Source organism: Tubulanus polymorphus, chromosome 6 (assembly GCF_964204645.1).
Source record: "Tubulanus polymorphus chromosome 6, tnTubPoly1.2, whole genome shotgun sequence".
NCBI lineage: Eukaryota > Metazoa > Nemertea > Palaeonemertea > Tubulaniformes > Tubulanidae > Tubulanus > Tubulanus polymorphus.
The window spans coordinates 21,664,687-21,684,407 of record NC_134030.1 but is presented as its reverse complement, the minus strand read 5'-3'; the positions used below and the strand labels follow the sequence as shown (position 1 = coordinate 21,684,407).

Sequence of the window (19,721 nt, the reverse complement as noted above, 5' to 3'; positions counted from 1 at the left end):
TGTTTTCCCCTGGTGGCCATAATTTAAATCGCATCAACTTAATCTCAAATAGGGTTCCCCCAAGTGAAGCCCTACTCATGTATGAAGTTTTAAGAAAATCGGTCGACAACAGCGGCTTCTAGACTGTTAACGTCGTTTCTCATGGCGGCCCCTGGTGACCATAATGTGAACCGCATCGACCCACTTTATGATATGGTTCTGGCCAAAGTGATGCCCCAGTTGTGTACCAAGTTTGAAAAAAATCGGTCAACAATTGCGTCCTCCAGGCTGTCAACGTCACTCGCGGCAGCGACGGCATATTCCGACGCGGGTAAATCTATCCCCTCTCAGTTAAAATCAAGCCTGGGGCATAAACATGTCTTTTTTACTTACACGTAACATCCATCACAGTTTGATGTAGTATTTGAAATTGAAGTGGTCTCTGTAGTTGTATCTCATTGTATTTCCTCAATCGACATTGAATAAATGTTGATTTCTTCACAGCTTCATAACCTATCTGATTCCTGTTGATAATTCCATCTTTCAGCGGAGTATTTACCCCTTGATCGCGGATATTGTCAATTTCCGTTAAATCATTAGGTTTTCCATCAGCATACCATTTTACTTTGATGTTTGGATTACCAATCTTACTAGTGGCTTTACAAGTACAAGCCAGTGATGGTTGGAATTGAGCTGCCTTACACGGATTTTCATTTATCTTTATACCTATAATAGATTTACATGAAAACATTCACAAATCAAATCTATATCGGAGTGAAACTGGCAAACGAAAAGCATCAACTCTTAAATCGATTTAAGATGAACTGAATGAATGAATCAGTAGAACATAGAGACAGATAGTACTTGACTCATTCACCTGATGAAAGTATTATCGGTCTCTATGTTTTATTGATGAAATACAAATTTAAAATGGCAACTCTACACAAATAAATGAAAATATTAGAACGATTTTTAAGAGCTGAAACAGTGAGGTTTCAGGTCCTTTGCATTTTGTTCGAATCATCCTCGCTTGCCAGGGTTCGATTGCCGCCCGCTTAAGCTCACGTTAACACAAACCCTGGCCGCAAACCCTTCATTGGTCAATTGCATTGCCCAATAAGCGGTCACCAGTCTATATATCCAGCCAACCAAACGCGAAGCGAATCTGCTGGTAAAAACAATGTGTCTGATTGGCTTCCGCAACCTATGTGCCCAAGAAATCTCGGGAGATGTATTGGACTGGCCAGGTAGGGAGTGAGTTTCAGAAGGAAGCAATCAATCCCTGGCAAGCGCGGATGGTTCTTAAGTTAAATTAACAGTTTCTCTCAGTTTCACATGGTTTTCAGTTACAACGATGAATTAGTGAACATTTATGACGAATGAAATCAAACCACAGAGAATCCGTATCAAAAAATGAAAACATCCACAATAGCAATGAAAACTAAGACTGGTCATATTGCCGTGATTCAGACATGTTTGGAGCCACCCTTATTATGGATACACATGTGAAAACATGGCTTCTTCAATCATGCTATGATCGATTTTCCTCTTAACTTTTTTGTGTTTACCTGTGTCTTTACGTCAAAAAGAACGGGCAATACTCACTGATTACATCCGATTGGTAGATTTGACTTTCCTTCTTTCCAGCAGAATTCTTGGCTACACATTTATACTGTTTTCCAGCGTCAAGTACAATATCCCAAACTGGTGCTGATGCTGTATGTAACAGAGTCCAGGTGCCTCCTGCTCCACTGTTCACTAGTAGCTGGAATTCAACACCAGTTGCTGTAGAGCTGCTCTGTTTACAGGTAATACTAACAGTTTTACCTTCCTGCGACAGTAACATGCTTGTACCCTGTAGTACATTGACACTGTCCAGTACAACTCCATCAGGTGCTGAAATATCAAATACACAATATACGTAATATTCTAGTACCCGGTAATACATTCACGCTGTCCAGTACAACTCCATCAGGTGCTGAAATATCAAATACACAATACACGTAATATTCTTGTACCCGGTAATACATTCACACTGTCCAGTACAACTCCATCAGGTGCTGAAATATCAAATACACAATATACGTAATATTCTTGTACCCGGTAATACATTCACACTGTCCAGTACAACTCCATCAGGTGCTGAAATATCAAATACACAATATAGGTAATATTCTTGTACCCGGTAATACATTCACACTGTCCAGTACAACTCCATCAGGTGCTGAAATATCAAATACACAATACACGTAATATTCTTGTACCCGGTAATACATTCACACTGCCCAGTGCAACTCCATCAGGTGCTGAAATATCAAATACACAATATACGTAATATTCTTGTACCCGGTAATACATTCACACTGTCCAGTACAACTCCATCAGGTGCTGAAATATCAAATACACAATATACGTAATATTCTTGTACCCGGTAATACATTGACACTGTCCAGTACAACTCCATCAGGTGCTGAAATATCAAATACACAATATACGTAATATTCTAGTACCCGGTAATACATTCACACTGTTCAGTACAACTCCATCAGGTGCTGAAATATCAAATACACAATATACGTAATATTCTTGTACCCGGTAATACATTCACACTGTCCAGTCCTGGTGAGGGGCATTACCTTATCTGCAGTAGTGAAGAGGTTGTGAACAGACCCCGGGCAGCTATAAAAATGAACTGTTTACAAATATTATCATATTTTACAATAAAACGACCCGGCCGCTGCGCGGAGAAACAAGGTATCATTTTTGTTTTGCCTTACCAGTTCAAGTGGTTGATAAGCTACTATCATTGTGTACTTCAAATACAAGTTTCCAAGTCTGGTGTTAAAGAGCATATGCCATCAAAATTGTACTTTCCGCGATTTTTTTACCAGAAGAAACTTTAGTTTAGTACATATAGCGACCCGAGATGTGACTTATTGAAAAAAGGAGCACAAATTAGTCGTAATAGTTAGCGGAATAGTTATCTATTTATCCTTCACTCCGTGCGTATAGTTCATATTCAACCGACGGGTGGCGCTATTTATGATGTTAACTACGACAATCAACACAAGCACATGTGCGCGCTAGTACGCGTAGCCTATGTATGATCAATAAAATAAACATCATTTGTTCACGGTATTCACTGACCTACAGCGCTAAATCTAAGCGATTTAAAAGTCATATTTCTCAGTAATGGCTGAACTAAAATTCAATACATTCACACTGTCCAGTACAACTCCAATCGTCTCTCGCGATTTATTGCGTCGTTTTATCACGTTAAAATTCAAACCAGTTCCATATTTGATATTTGTGAATACATCACATTTGAAAATGAATTTTACACAATATTCTATTTTGATGGCATTTGCCCTTTAAGTTTTATTTTACGTAATACATTTTCCACGATACTCCGATGAAATGTTCTTGCACTGGTGTCAAAGTATCTTACCGGTATTTCTCTTGACTCTAAACCCTTGTGGATTGTTGTTGTTCGGGATTAGAATCAACAGTATGATCACTAAACACTGCTGCAGATTCCTCGACTGATTCCTCATATTGATTCATCCATTCATACAACCTAGAAATATAAGAACTTGTAATTCAAATGCAATCATTTTTCTGGTGCTAAAATTAGGCTCGGGCACCTCGGGTGTCGCCTGCGGCACCACTTGAGTTGGACTGGCTGATTATTTCGGATGTTCCAATTTTGATAGGTACATATTCATTTCTGGCTAAGACCCTGCTGGTCCGACGTTTTTGGTCGGTACCAAATTTGGCCTGGGCCAAACAGGCTCGGGCCCATTTGGCACCCGTGTGAACAGTTGTTCCGGGCCAAATTTGGCACGTGCTCGTTATCAATAGAATTCAGTCGCGGGTTTTGTTTGATCGCGTTTAAATCTAACCGCCGATAAAACTCGACTGCCGACGGTGATTATCAGAGGATATTTGGAATTATTTCTAAATTTCCGTTATCAGTACTGATAAAATTCTGTCAACAAAATTCGGGACCGGGGAATAGGCCACAAGATGGCGTGTCATCGAACTTCCGTTAGATAAAAATCACCGATTCCGTACGAGTTCGTCGCTAATCATTTTAGTGTAGGCCTGACAGGCCGAGGCTGAAGGGGAGGTATTCCCTCCGGCTCTGGCTATCTGTAGTAGAGAGGTTTAAGAAGGTAAGCGAAGTTCAGTCAGAAAAATAATAATTCATCGGATCGTTGAAAAATAGTTTGCCTAATTTGTGGCATATGGCCCAAATACGAGAGTCCGACCGTTCACAGATCTGAGATAAGATTTGACTCAAAACTAAGAGACGATCACTCGTTGACAATGTCACTGATTTTAACTAAGGCCACGAGGATGAAAGTATTAGATTTGCGTCAGTTTTTTCTTTTAAAAGGATGAGGTCAATTTTAGTCTGAAAGACTATTAAGAGTTTATAACTCTAACTAACGACTGTGGAACTGAATCCTAATGTCTATTTATTCAAAATTTTAGCGGAAATAACCCTAAATAATCGGTGTCAGACAAAAATAGACTTTATCTAGTTTCACTTTCAAATTGAAGCATTTCTAGTTGATGAAAACTGGATGTGGGGCGTAGTCTGACTGACTAGAGGGGTCGAAATAGCGGTTAAACAGGCCCACCTATCCTGTTCTCATGTTAAGTTTGGGTTTGAAACTCACTATTCAATGAAAGATAAGTGAATAAAGGTCACTAGTTTGCTGTCGTGTTCGAATAATCATTAAAAAAACGGTCAAAATTCTGCTCTGCCAATAAATCTAAATGGAATTTGTGCCAGGGTTGTTAACGCTATCAATAGCTTCTGGGTTTTCCCCTTTAGACTGGTTATCGGTCTCCAGGTAACCAGTCTACAAGTGTGACTCATAGTTCTGTCCATTTCGCTTCTATCACGGGCTGACCTCCCGTAATGCGCATGCTCATCTGCCTAAATGGCGATTTCGGACTGGTTAACGCTTCCAAAATTCAATGAAATAGCAAGTTGTTTAATGTTTCAGAGCATCCACGAAACAACCAATGCGCATGCGCGAATACATGGGACTTAGAAATAACACCGAAAAATTGGGATTCGAACACGAAAGATCGGTACGCGTACGAGCGTTTTACTCTAACCACTGTACCCAACCCAGTTAAAAGTCAAATTCTCCGGTTCAGGCGCATCTGCAATAACGATTCGGACCTACACGCAGCGTCCGGAACCCTCCTTAAAGTACTCAGAGGTCGTGGCTACAAAGACCGCGAACTGCGACACATCAAAAGCCAAGCTCTACGGCACCACGCCGAACGAGATCTACGAGAACAACAACGGGCCAACGCCGGAACCGCCGAAGCGTCTACCGCTTATCTTACCTCACTCCGAAGCCAACCGAACCCTAGCCCGTAACATCCGAACCAGATTTACGGAACTGGCTACGGCGAGGTAACCACGGTTTCCGCCTACACCAAACACAAGAGTCTCAAAGATCTCCTTAACTTCGTCGCAGCTCAAACCCACAGAGCCACCCCCTCCCCGAATCCCCTCTTCATCGCATCTTAACCGAAATACTTCCGTTGTTTCCAATTCTTCTATTTCCAGGTCTACTCAGAGTACTCCGTCAACCCGACGTCGAGGCACCAATAAATGCAGAACACCGAGATGTCGTACGTGTCCACTCGTCCGAGAAACAACCGTTTGCCGCAGCCACAACAAAATGCACGCGATCCGCAGCACAATTAATTGCGCGACCCGTGAAATTATATACTGCATCGAATGCACCAAGTGCAACATGCTGTACGTCGGCCAAACCGGAATGTCTCTACGAGAACGCGTCACACATCACGTCTCGCATCAGAACGAAGAATTCGACTCCAGTCTCGGACCACTTCAACCAGGTCGACCACACCCGCCAACACTTTCGGGTGTACGGTCTCCAACACCTACCAGGCTCCACGAGACCGATCCGCGAAGCAGCCGAACAAGACTGGATACGACGACTCGACACGAACACGCCCCGAGGGATCAACGTCCCGTAGACCGCCTCACTACAACAATTAACTCTTACTACTTTTTTACAGGGATAACCCGTTGCCCGTGCACTAGTGGGGTCTCCAAACCTTCGGTTGGTCCCGTAACCTCTATCTCTAAACCTAACCCTCTGGACCCTCTTGACCCTAAACCCTGGACCATCTAGGCCCTAACCCTTCAGCGATTAAAAAGGCAGCCATTTTGTTTCTTCCAATATCACTTCCGTTTCGTGGATGCTCTAAAACATTACCCAAATTGCAATGAAATGTAGATTTATTGCTGCAGTGCAAGCCCCAAAAATTGGAATTTCGATTTCCCGGAATTCCCCAAAGCTCACATTTTCGATAAATATCCCCCTTCTCAAGTTTATTTCGGCTGATTTGTAAAAAAAACCCCGTTAGGGCGGAAATACACCGGCACGGACTCGAATGGCGCCCAGGTCCAACACTTTTCTAAACTGCAAGAACTTGTAATCAGTTCATTTCTGTAGCTATGGCGGCTGATTCGAGACATAGATCAATATTTTTTCATCCTCCACGAGAACGCGCACAAATCACCGCACAAAAACTTAAATTATTTCATTTTGCGCGCTAAAATGTCGAAGAGAAAATGTACTTCGGAAATCGTGGTTATTTGGCCTGATATCATCATTGGACAGGACGTCAGTGTAGCCTACTCCAGGCCTTCGAAGGTTTAATGGATTCATTCAAAATTTTTATCTATTGGTTTTAATCCTCTTTGCTGGAATAGAAGTTCCGCTGGATGGGTGCGTAGCGTGGTAATGTCAAGAGAATCGGTTGTCGTCGTTATTTCACAATCTAAAGACCGCTACAGCTATCATTTGCTTCATAGTTTGTCGAAACTGTTTATTGACAATAGAATACAGCATGAAATTAACGCATGAATCTAAATCGCTGGTGATCACAGCGATATCCATCGCTAACTCCCAAATTAACGCATCTGGCAGCGCGTACGGAACGCACTTGAAAACGAACCGGGCATCTCTAGAATCAGGAATGTTATACTCGTCGAAATGACCCGGATTCGAGCCGCCTTTCAGCGCTTGTTTCTGCGGCGAGGATGATATGGAGGCGCCTAGATTTTTACGCTATCGAAGTCACGTCGTTACGACCAGGGCCCCTACCCGTGTTGACTATCAGAACGATTGCGCAGGGTGCAATCAACCCGACAACTGGACTCGATAATTTATTACAAAACAGGTAGATTTTACTGTGCTTAAGCAAGGCGAGTACCAAGACCGTGACGGACAAGGGTCCGTGTATTTTTCTATTTTAAGAGTCAAAGGGAAGTAGATGGGCTAGATGAAAAATAAGGCGGTGGCCACGCATACAAAGCGATTCATGCGCATTTTCATTTTCCATTAATCTCATTATGTGTAGTAGATTCAAGAATCTTTGTCGTCGATGCTCCAGAATCTAAAAACCGCTACAGATCATTTCCTTAAGCGTTTGTCGAGCATTTTCCGCCGATTGCAAATTTGTTTGTCACTGAGCCCACAGGTCGATTACGACTCGCTCATCGGCAAGGTTCGTGGTAAAGTGTTTTAAGGATATCTGCCGGGTTGGCTACATTCAGTACCACGACAAAACCGCCGCTTGTAGAGCGCATCCTCCCCCGGCAGGGATTCGAACCTGATGGCATCGAGATTGCCACGGCACGAAACCCAGTGCCATAATCGACCGTGTGCGCAGATACATGCGCAGTTCAGATGATGTGATTTTTAGCCAATCAGAAATCCCGTTTTATTTTATCCCGGGTTTTCCCATTTATAGTTCTTCCTTGAAATTTGCCTCAACGATTATACAACGAGCAATCTGATTGGTGCCGCCAGTTTTCGTTCGGAAAGCTGCGCATGTACCTGCGCACCCGGTCTACTGATGCAGGGGTTCGTGCCGTGGCTGAGTGTAGCGATGCCATCAGGTTCGAGTCCCTGCAGAGGGAGGATGGTAGAGCGCAGCGTTGCGATTAACGTCTCACTGTCTAGATCTAAAGCCTCTAGAGATATGTCGTAATATTTGGCGGAGGGAAAATGCTTTTCTGAATAATATTCCCTAGAGTTAAAAAACCACAGTTATAATAGCTCCAGTTTCCTCTCTTTTAAAGTTTAATTGACTCGTGTTAAAAGAGTGAACAAAAACAGTCTGGGACAGTGGGATTGGGTCCACTGAACCGAGAACTGTGGAAGTGGAGTCTGGGACAGTGGGACTGGGTCCACTGAACCGAGAACTGTGGAAGTGGAGTCTGGGACAGTGGGACTGGGTCCACTGAGCCGAGAACTGTGGAAGTGGAGTCTGAGACAGTGGGACTGGGTCCACTGAACCGAGAACTGTGGAAGTGGAGTCTGGGACAGTGGGACTGGGTCCACTGAACCGAGAACTGTGGAAGTGGATCCGAGACAGTGGGACTGGGTCCACTGAACCGAGAACTGTGGAAGTGGAGTCCGGGACAGTGGGACTGGGTCCACTGAACCGAGAACTGTGGAAGTGGAGTCCGGGAGTGGGATTGGGTCCACTGAACCGAGAACTGTGGAAGTGGAGTCCGGGAGTGGGATTGGGTCCACTGAACCGAGAACTGTGGAAGTGGAGTCTGGGACAGTGGGGACTGGGTCCACTGAACCGAGAACTGTGGAAGTGGAGTCTGGGACAGTGGGGACTGGGTCCACTGAACCGAGAACTGTGGAAGTGGAGTCTGGGACAGTGGGACTGGGTCCACTGAACCGAGAACTGTGGAAGTGGAGTCTGGGACAGTGGGACTGGGTCCACTGAACCGAGAACTGTGGAAGTGGATCCGAGACAGTGGGACTGGGTCCACTGAACCGAGAACTGTGCAAGTGGAGTCTGGGACAGTAGGACTGGGCCCACTGAAACGAAAACTGTGGAAGTGGAGTCTGGGACAGTGGGGACTGGGTCCACTGAACCGAGAACTGTGGAAGTGGATCCGAGACAGTGGGACTGGGTCCACTGAACCGAGAACTGTGGAAGTGGAGTCCGGGACAGTGGGACTGGGTCCACTGAACCGAGAACTGTGGAAGTGGAGTCCGGGACAGTGGGACTGGGTCCACTGAACCGAGAACTGTGGAAGTGGAGTCCGGGACAGTGGGACTGGGTCCACTGAACCGAGAACTGTGGAAGTGGAGCCTGGGACAGTAGGACTGGGTCCACTGAACCGAAAACTGTGGAAGTGGAGTCTGGGACAGTAGGACTGGGTCCACTGAACCGAAAACTGTGGAAGTTGAAGTAGCTCACGACATATTGAAGCTCAGGTTCACACCTGACGATGATATCTAGGGTAAGATCGAAACATCCGAGTATTTTCATTTTTTGATAAAGTAAATTCTCGATTTTAAAAATAAAAATATGTTTAATTTGTACATAGTGGGTAATAACCGTTCACCACGTTTCAGTGTGGTTATTCTACTAACCATTGTGTTTGGCCACCAATACGGGGTAAAATCTCAATGCTACGACACCCTATATTCTAACATCACAAAAAGCCCATTTAAAGGAAGGACAGATGAACCAGAGAAAACCTCCGCAATCAAACAATAATCTGACACAAATTCTCACAATTCTCATCAATATATATTATAAAACTTTATTTAGCAATGATAACAAATTTTACAAAACAAACATAAGTTTCTAAGAGAGTTTTTTCATAACAAAACGATTAAAGGATTATTCTACAGATTTCTAGCTTCGCGAACCTAAGATACCAGAGGAAAACCCTCGATAAAATATGGATTATATACTTTTCTTGAATAATTTGTCGTGCGATCATGTTTGTTCTTCGTCAGTTGACAGTTTAAATTACTACTTATTAAGGTTTCAATCTAAATAGATCAGATTCAACTCAACCAATCCCCCTCTGGCAACCAGTTCCAAAATTTCCACTTAAAACTTTCTTCTTCTTGAAATTGTTTTTATTTGTGACTATTAGACTATATTATCAAATTCAACTCACAACTGCAGAAATTGCTCTACAGACAACTGTGGAATTGACTGCACAGATCACAACTGTGGAACTGTGTCTATAGACAACTGTGGAATTGACTGCACAGATCACAACTGTGGAACTGTGTCTACAGACAACTGTGGAATTGACTGCACAGATCACAACTGTAGAACTGTGTCTACAGACAACTGTGGAATTGACTGCACAGAACACAACTGTGGAACTGTGTCTACAGACAACTGTGGAATTGACTGCACAGAACACAACTGTGGAACTGTGTCTACAGACAACTGTGGAATTGACTGCACAGAACACAACTGTGGAACTGTGTCTATAGACAACTGTGGAATTGACTGCACAGAACACAACTGTGGAACTGTGTCTACAGACAACTGTGGAATTGACTGCACAGAACACAACTGTGGAACTGTGTCTACAGACAACTGTGGAATTGACTGCACAGAACACAACTGTGGAACTGTGTCTACAGACAACTGTGGAATTGACTGCACAGATCACAACTGCGGAACTTGCTCCAGAGACGACAACTGTGGAAATACATGTACTTGTTTCTGTTGGTTATTTCAGATTTCGCGCCAACTCAAAGAATATAAATACATTTCCTACTTTCACGCTATCGAGTATCCACGAACGGATCAAAAATCAAAAAAATTATGAAACCAATAAATAAATGAATTAGATCCACTACCGGAACAACAACTATACCTTATTATCCCTAACCCTAGTACCGCAAAATACGTACCAGAGTTCCTGCAAGTTTCCTGATTTCATCTCATTACTCAGATGACAATAATTCCATAAACCCCTTAAATTAAACATCATCCTTATCGCCATAAGTGTATTATCTCATTCAGCAAAACTTTTCCATATTCAAACTACAATTTTCCAGAACCCCTAAGTTACATATCGCCAACCCGGTCAATGGTTTCGTCAATCCGGGGTTCAGCGGCGACAGAGTTTCTTGGTCGAAGGTTCTTCCCTGGTCTCTCCTCCATTGGAAAAAAGAAACATCGAACCCGCTTATAATTCCCTGCGCGGCGCTTAGCGGGTTGAGGATATAAAAAAAAAAACGTTTAACATGCAATATAGGCCCATTAAAAGTAAATAAGTGCCAATCATCAATACCATTGACCAAGTGTTTTTATAAAGTTTGTTATCAAATTTTAGGCGCATAGACTAAAATTCGAAATAGATGGAACATTTTGTTTTGAGACCATTTTCTAATTTTCCTTCTCTTTTCCATAGCCAACGAGCAAAGAAAAACATACCACAGATTTTCGAGGGTCTGGAAAAAAACATTCCCATTTTCCGAAACTTTCTAAAACCTGTAAGAACCCTGTAAGACAGTTATAACTTTGACTCTAGCTTTAACACTTGTTTGGAGTCAAACTACATGTATAACTACTGCAATGGAGATGTTTACATCAGAAATGAGCTAACTTGAGACTGTTGAGTCAACCTAGATTTTACAATATTTGGAATGCATACATGACTTCGGTTATTTCAATGGGAGCCCTGTATTGAGAGAGTCATGAACCTCAATAGAACCCAGTTCCAGGGAAATTTCATCGACTTTGATATAAACTCAGTTCCAGGGGCCAGTTGCACAGTCGTGACTTAAGTCCAAAAGTGGTATTAAATCTTTAGACTGGTCTTAAGTTGTTCGATTGACTATAGAACTAAGTTGGTCTTAGACTGGTCTTAAGTCAAAGCCATGACTCTGCAACCGGCCCCAGGGACTTATCTCAGAATCTGGAGTCATCTTAGCGCGACTATTCCGTGAATTTTCTGACTCTGAGAGTCAATATAATAGAACTCACCGACTATTGAGGAGTCGTGTGAACAGGACTTTTCCACTGACTCAAGAGTCAATCAACAGACTCCGAAATCTTGATACAGTCACACTGTGCGTATATAAATAATTTCAGTGGACAATTATACATATATAACATTTAACATTTGTTTTTCAAACATAAAACATCGAATAATAAAAACTGAGTGTTTTTTTTTGCATTGATAGAAAGTCAGATTCACTTTACATCACAAGATATAGATAGACTCGCGCGCGGACCGGGTAGAAAAAAATACAAACATTAAAATTAATAACTGCGTCGAAAAAAGTCCACATAACCATCGAGTTACAACGGGCGTAAAAAATGTTGCGTTTCAGTAACATTAAAAGGTTGACTCAGATTCCACGGGACCAATGTTGAATTTTCACCACAATCGACTTCCGAGTGACTACTGGGCCCGGTTTCACGAAAAAGTTTAAGCCTAAAACGGTTAAGTTTGAATTGTTGTCCTCGTTGAAAACATGAAGTAACCATTGGCAATTACACCAAAAATTTGAGTATAACTTTTTTGCGAAACCGAGCCCTGGGCCCGGTTTCACGAAAAAGGTTTAACTCTTAAATCGATTTAATATCTTCATTCATTTAGTTTATCTTAAATCGATTTAGGGATTAATCCTTTTTGTGAAACTGGGCCCGGGTCATTATCACATGAATTACTGGACATGCGATAACATACATCTCGAAGTTCTGATTCTGTCTCGATTTGTTTTCCGAGACAGACACATTCCGAATCCGGTTCCACGGTTTTCGAGTCGAGAGACTTTAACTCTCGGAGTTAACTCACCGCGAAATGAACGAAAATTTAGCTCGCATGTTAATAACTCACATCCTACTAACATTGATTTATGATCCGCGAACATTGATTCAATGATATAACTCCTAGAATCCATGTCGACCGAACCAGAATCAATGTTGATTATTTTGCGTCACGCGAGAATCCTACGAAATCAACTCGTCGGCAATCGCGATGGTGAAAGCACGCGATAATCCGCGCCAATCGACCGCGCGGCAAGTCAGGAGCCAATCTACCGGAGTAACGATTATCGATCTAAAATTTCCGAGCGATTACCGTACTAATACACACATACAGAAATCCATGTTATTCTTATCACGAAAAATAGCTTTGAAAAATGTCTTCCCGAAATGCGTCTCGTCAGGAAGCGGTTCTACACCGGAGAAGTCGCCGTTGAGACGTGTCACACGGGATGAATGACCGACGAGCCGCCGTTCATCGGCTGAAATTGTAGCGGACAGAACCACAGATAAACGGGACCTGCAGAATAAAAACATACGTTTAAACACCGTTTCAGAGACACTTCGTGAAAAGATGTCTACTTCCATAAATACCACTATGACGTCATCAAACGATCTACAGATTTGATTTATCAAACCTTCCATTAAAGATGTCTGCCTCCATAAATCCCCCTATTTGATAAATCCCCCTCATCAAATAATCTACAGATTCGATCTCTCAAACCTTCTATTAAAGATGTCTGCTTCCAAATATCCCCCTATGACATCATCAAATTGTCTACTAGAGATTGGATTTATTAAATCTTTTATAAAAGGTGTCTTAAGATGTCGGAATCCATAAATCCCCCTATGACATCATCAAATTGTCTACTAGTGATTTGACACATTAAATCTTCTATTAATTGTTGTCTAAAGATGTCGGAATCCATAAGTCCCTCTATTGACATCATCTAATTGTCGACAAGCATTTTCATCCTTCTATGAAAGATGGCTGCCTCCGTAAATCCCCCTATCACACCATCTACTAGCGGTTTGGTCTATAGACACTTTTAGAAAGGACAGTTTATGACATCATCAAATTGATCTATAGACCACTACATGAAAGGCAGCTGCTCCTAGGGATTTGATCTACAGACATTTCAATTGTCCGCTATTGATTCCTACTGCAATCACTGGTAGTAGCGGTAGGATAATTTCTTACCTTTGCCAAACACTTCAGCTAACAGTAGTTTTTTACTGATTTTAGGACGAAGGGGTCCTTTCTTCTGAACGTGTTCAACTGCGGTTTCATCTCCTAAAATAGCCTGCATCTGTCAACGGAGAGAATAATTAATAGATTAGACCGAGGGCAGGGAGGACAGGGAGGCGACGGATTGATGAACCCTGGAGGAACAAATTTTTTTCATAAAGTATCAAAATGATCTGACAGACATATTTCCTGAACACTTTCATGATTTTTTCACGGACTTTCTTAAAAAATCGACATTTATTCACATCCACCTAAACCGAGCGTAGGGGACGCTGGAATTCACTGACCTGATCGCAACCGATGGCGATAACGAACAATTCAAACATGACGCATTCGATTACGAGAATCACCGAGTGCATTCTGAAAATATAATATTCATCATCATCATCATCATCATCATCATCATCATCATCATCATCATCATCATCATCATCATCATCATCATCATCATCATCATCATCATCATCATCATCATCATCATCATCATCATCATCATCATCATCATCATCATCATCATCATCATCATCATCATCATCATCATCATCATCATCATCATCATCATCATCATCATCATCATCATCATCATCATCATCATCATCATCATCATCATCATCATCATCATCATCATCATCATCATCATCATCATCATCATCATCATCATCATCATCATCATCATCATCATCATCATCATCATCATCATCATCATCATCATCATCATCATCATCATCATCATCATCATCATCATCATCATCATCATCATCATCAGAAACCGGAACTCAGCGCGCTGCGGTTCATAGTTACCACCGATGTCTCATTCCATGGGGATGCTGCTTAATTAGTACAACATGGAATAAACCAATCACAGACAAAGTACAACATGAAAATGCACAACACGGAAATTGTCCTAAAGATCCGGTGTTGGACTTAAATAGAATTTTCACGTCTGGAGCACGACATGGAAATTAGCACCGGTGAACACCTTCGAATAAGATAGAAAAATCCAGTACTGGAATTTTATAGAATATTTACATTCAGAAATTGACCATCATGGAAATTGATAGAAATCTATCATTTTCCACGTTTGTCTATTTCCAAATGTGATTATTCTATCAAGTTGGTTATTTTCTACGATGTGCTGTTTCATGTTGCACGGTTTCAGCATCACTTCCTGGAATGTGGAAATAGCACAACAGGAAAATAATAGAATTTTTATTCACTTTGACCTATTTGACAATGATTCCTCTTATGTGTGTTCCATGACTTTCAATGACCGTTCTGACCCCAGTTCAATGACCCGATTAGAACAGATCGAGGAATTTGATAAATATGCTTATAATGATAACCCTTCATTACTGATGATGATAAGGGAGGCCCTAACACCCAAGCCTCAGGTGGGGCAGTCCTTTCATAGAAAATTTTGATGGATTCATTTTCTGAGCATCTTTATTGATTCTAGAACAAGATGAACGGCAACAATTTGCCACTGTATGTGAACCTGTCTTAACCCCAGTGCGGTGTGCAAATTGGTGATGGATTTTGCTAGTACACCGCACTGCGTTGTATTGATGTAATTAGTAATTAGTTTTTATCTCTATTGAAAGATGGCAGCACCTGTCAAACATAATGAATACTAGTAACTAACGATACACCGCGCCGCGGTGTAGACGCACATAGTGTTATTCCCGTTATTCAACACACTAGGGTGGAATTATTCAAAATTTTCAAATTTTCTCCAGCACTATAGGGCATTAATTAGTCAGCACCGAAAGGGTTAAGCCAGGTGAGAAAAATGTTATAATACCAAAAAGTAGGGGGTCTCGGGCTTTTGGCCCCCTTGGATCGGCCCCTGTGAACTATCGACAATCAGGTGTTTGGAGTGTTTTCATACTCACATGCGCAGGTGTTTAGATTTATGAGAATCACTGTTCGGGTCGGAAACCCACGAGATAATGACTAGAATCAACGCGTACAAAGCGGCTACGCCTGAAAAATATACATCATTCATCGAATTAGACCTGCGAATTATTGATCGAATTAGACCGGTGCGGACATGAGGCGCCACCTACCGACGTAAAATAGGAATTGAATGAAGTATTTCTGGTTGTATTCGCCCACGCAATTGTTTATCCTGCAAACATAGAAAACAATTAGAACATAACAAAGCCAGGCATGGATCAAATTGTGAAAAGAGAGAGAATGAGAGGGATGATAGCAGGGGGGGAGTGGGAAGGAGGAAAGTGAAAGGAGTGAAAGGAGGGAAGAGGGTGCTGGGTATGGTAGTCAGAGGGAGGGGGTGATTGAGAGTAGTCTGGAGCACGGGAGAGGGAGAAGGGGACTAGGGGTGAGTGAAGACTGAGAGTAGTCTGGAGGGGGCTAGGGGTGAGTGAAGACTGAGAGTAGTCTGGAGGGGGCTAGGGGTGAGTGAAGATTGAGAGTAGTCTGGAGCACCGGAGAGGGAGAAGGGGACTAGGGGTGAGTGAAGACTGAGAGTAGTCTGGAGGGGGCTAGGGGTGAGTGAAGACTGAGAGTAGTCTGGAGGGGGCTAGGGGTGAGTGAAGATTGAGAGTAGTCTGGAGCACCGGAGAGGGAGAAGGGGACTAGGGGTGAGTGAGGACTGAGAGTAGTCTGGAGCACCGGGGAGTAGAGGGGGACTGGGGGTGAGGGAGGACTGAGAGTAGTCTGGAGCACCGGGGAGTAGAGGGGGACTGGGGGTGAGTGAGGAGAGTAGTCTGGAGCACCGGGAAGGAGAGGGGGACTGGGGGTGAGGGAGGACTGAGAGTAGTCTGGAGCACCGGGGAGGAGAGGGGGACTGGGGGTGAGGGAGGACTGAGAGTAGTCTGGAGCACCGGGGAGGAGAGGGGGACTGAGGGTGAGGGAGGACTGAGAGTAGTCTGGAGCACCGGGGAGGAGAGGGGGACTGGGGGTGAGGGAGGACTGAGAGTAGTCTGGAGCACCGGGGAGGAGAGGGGGACTGAGGGTGAGGGAGGACTGAGAGTAGTCTGGAGCACCGGGGAGGAGAGGGGGACTGGGGGTGAGGGAGGACTGAGAGTAGTCTGGAGCACCGGGGAGGAGAGGGGGACTGAGGGTGAGGGAGGACTGAGAGTAGTCTGGAGCACCGGGGAGGGAGAAGGGGACTAGGGTAAGTGAGTACTGAGAGTGGTCTGGAGCACCGGGGAGGAGAGGGGGACTGGGGGTGAGTGAGGAGAGTAGTCTGGAGCACCGGGAAGGAGAGGGGGACTGGGGGTGAGGGAGGACTGAGAGTAGTCTGGAGCACCGGGGAGGAGAGGGGGACTGGGGGTGAGTGAGGAGAGTAGTCTGGAGCACCGGGAAGGAGAGGGGGACTGGGGGTGAGGGAGGACTGAGAGTAGTCTGGAGCACCGGGGAGGAGAGGGGGACTGGGGGTGAGTGAGGACTGAGAGTAGTCTGGAGCACCGGGGAGGGAGAAGGGGACTAGGGTAAGTGAGTACTGAGAGTGGTCTGGAGGTACGTACCATGGACAGTGGTGATCCATGCGTCGCACACATCTACGACATGTTCTACAGTGATGAGCTCGTGGAGGTCGATATGTTTCACATTTCATACAAATCGTCCATTCATCTCCCTGTAATATACAACCAGAGTTACTGATTTAAACCACCAGGTGTCGCTAGTATGCAGTAGGACATCAGCTTCCGAAGCTGTAAAGGATTTAATTTATGGCAGGTGGGGATCCGCCAGGTGTCACTAGTGTACAGTAGGTCAACTACTGTAGCAATAGAGAACTCCAATTGACAAGTGAGGATCCACTAGGTGTCACTAGTGTGCTGTAGGACATCAATTACTGCAGCAATAGAGGATACCCTTGTGGCAAGTGAGGATCCACCAGGTGTCGCTAGTATGCAGTAGGACATCCACTACTGCAGCAATAAAGGATTCCACTAGTGACAAGTGAGGATCCACCAGATGTCGCTAGTGTGCAAAAGGATATCCACCAGATGGCGCGCTAGTAGTTACTTGCCTTATTTTCGATATATTTTTGTCCGGAGCGAGCGTCTGAGAAGTCTAATCCGGTGTCGGGCAGCGGTACGATACCCGGGTCTGATAACACGGCTCTCAGGTGCGAAAACGCCAACAGAAACAACACCACATTAAACAACAACGCGTTCACCGCGCCCCATAGTCTGAAAATATGAAGAGACGAACATTGTTGAATTTTTCGAATTTATGAAAAGAGTAATTTCGTACAGGACACTGCGTACAGTAGTACAAAATTGCGGATCCCAGTTTACTGACCCTCTATAAATCTAATGCCCCATTTGTTTTTCAAAATAGCCAACAATCACTGTAAAATTCATAAAAGACGGGTATAATTTTGTATGGAATTGAAGATTCTTGGCCAAATTTTATTATTCGTTTGCTCAAAACGTAGGACTTGGGTTTATGAAAATATCCACTCGTGGTACTGGACCTGGCAGGTTACAATGAGCTGGTGTCCCCCTACTCACGGCTACTGCAGCTGCGAGTAGACTATGGCGAGGGGGATTTCAGGGTTGCCGCAGTGAGCGGGTGGGGCGACCACACAATCGGCATCGTAAAATTGGGTTTGGGGCCTTAAGTTCTGATAAAATGACAAAGAAAAAAGAGAGCCCTTTATCAGAATGACGACAATATCTATTTCACCTTGATGACGGCTTGTCATGAGTTCATGGGAGGAAACCCACTGCCCCAATCAATCCTCCACCACTTCAAAATACCCAACTCAAGAGAACCGCTTAAAAAGACCGTTTTATGCAGTTAAACCCAGCCCGAAAACTGTTTAAAACAAGCCGGACTTACGAAGAAGATAACGTCGGTATGACCAGGTGATTGATGACGACGTAATCGGCGTAGAACACGGCTAAATAGGTGATAAACATACAGGTAATTCCGCAAGCGTCGGCCCGGAATACGGCCATCTTGTCAACCATACAGTCTCACGCAGGTGGCGCTAGTTGACGGTCCGACGTTTATTTTAAATTTATTCTCACTTACTTCAAATTTCATGCTGCCTAATTGTTTTTATTTGTTTCTATAATTATGTATATTGTGTTTACTTTATCGTATTCGTAACCAACGCGTTTTCTTGTATACATACGGAACGATAAAGTATTGAATTGAATTGAATTGGTCCATCATAGAATCCGATCAATTCGGATGTTTTAAACGCCGAAAGCGTTTAACTTCATTTTAAAAACTAAAAACTAAAACTTTATTTCCTAGTAAAATTCAAGAACTCGAATATGATCTGTCAAATTGCCGTGACTGTCAGGTCTCGTTAAGCGAAAAGAATTTCAAAATTCTAGATAAAGGATCTTCTGATTTAAATTGCAAAATTAGAAAAGCACTTTTTATCAAAACTCAACAGCCCTCCCTTAATCAACAACAACTATTCGAACACGGGTCAGGATTCATTCTCAATGTTTTTAGATAATTAACTACTAGTCAAATATCTTCACTCAGTAATTCATATTGTGTGTAATAAATTATCTTTATATCATAATTATCCTGTAACTCAGTAATTTGAAATTGTTTGTAATTAACTTCGTCTTATTCTATATAAATACCAGTATGATATGTAAATGTAATCACTTGCGCTATGCCTGAAGAAGGGATAATGTAACTCCCGAAAACGTTCGATAGAATTAATATAATACATATTATTAAAATGAGATTTGTACTGTTTTTGCTTCTTTGGATTTTGAATTATCTAGACTTTCTACCTTAGATAAACATTTCTAAATTGTTGAAAACATAAAAAAGACTTGTTTTATAGGGATCGGGATCACTGAGGGTCAAATTATATCACCGCCCCGTGGCTTTTAAAAAGTCATTTCCAGCTAAGAGTCTATTG

General features: G+C 43.0%; 2 protein-coding genes across 2 annotated transcripts in view; both read right to left on the bottom strand.

Moving 5' to 3' along the window:
* The window catches only part of LOC141906732 (uncharacterized), a 30,069-nt gene extending 25,295 nt beyond the window's left edge, over positions 1-4,774 (bottom strand). The window contains exons 1-4 of the mRNA XM_074796038.1: positions 4,665-4,774; positions 3,428-3,556; positions 1,585-1,875; positions 373-705 (exon numbers count right to left, since the gene is read on the bottom strand). Coding sequence (XP_074652139.1) covers positions 373-705; positions 1,585-1,875; positions 3,428-3,533 — 730 coding nt within the window. The 5' untranslated portion in view covers positions 3,534-3,556; positions 4,665-4,774. The remainder of the gene's footprint in view (positions 1-372; positions 706-1,584; positions 1,876-3,427; positions 3,557-4,664) is intronic.
* A 4,827-nt stretch (positions 4,775-9,601) lies between these two features.
* Positions 9,602-18,786, bottom strand: LOC141907368 (palmitoyltransferase ZDHHC3-like). The gene is made up of 8 exons (XM_074796987.1): positions 18,668-18,786; positions 17,846-18,012; positions 17,344-17,449; positions 15,919-15,980; positions 15,745-15,835; positions 14,140-14,212; positions 13,805-13,913; positions 9,602-13,123 (listed from the first exon to the last, which is right to left on the bottom strand). The coding sequence occupies exons 1-8, from the start codon at positions 18,784-18,786 to the stop codon at positions 13,047-13,049; spliced, it is 804 nt and encodes a 267-aa protein (XP_074653088.1). The 3' UTR covers positions 9,602-13,046.
* Positions 18,787-19,721: the final 935 nt, after the last annotated feature.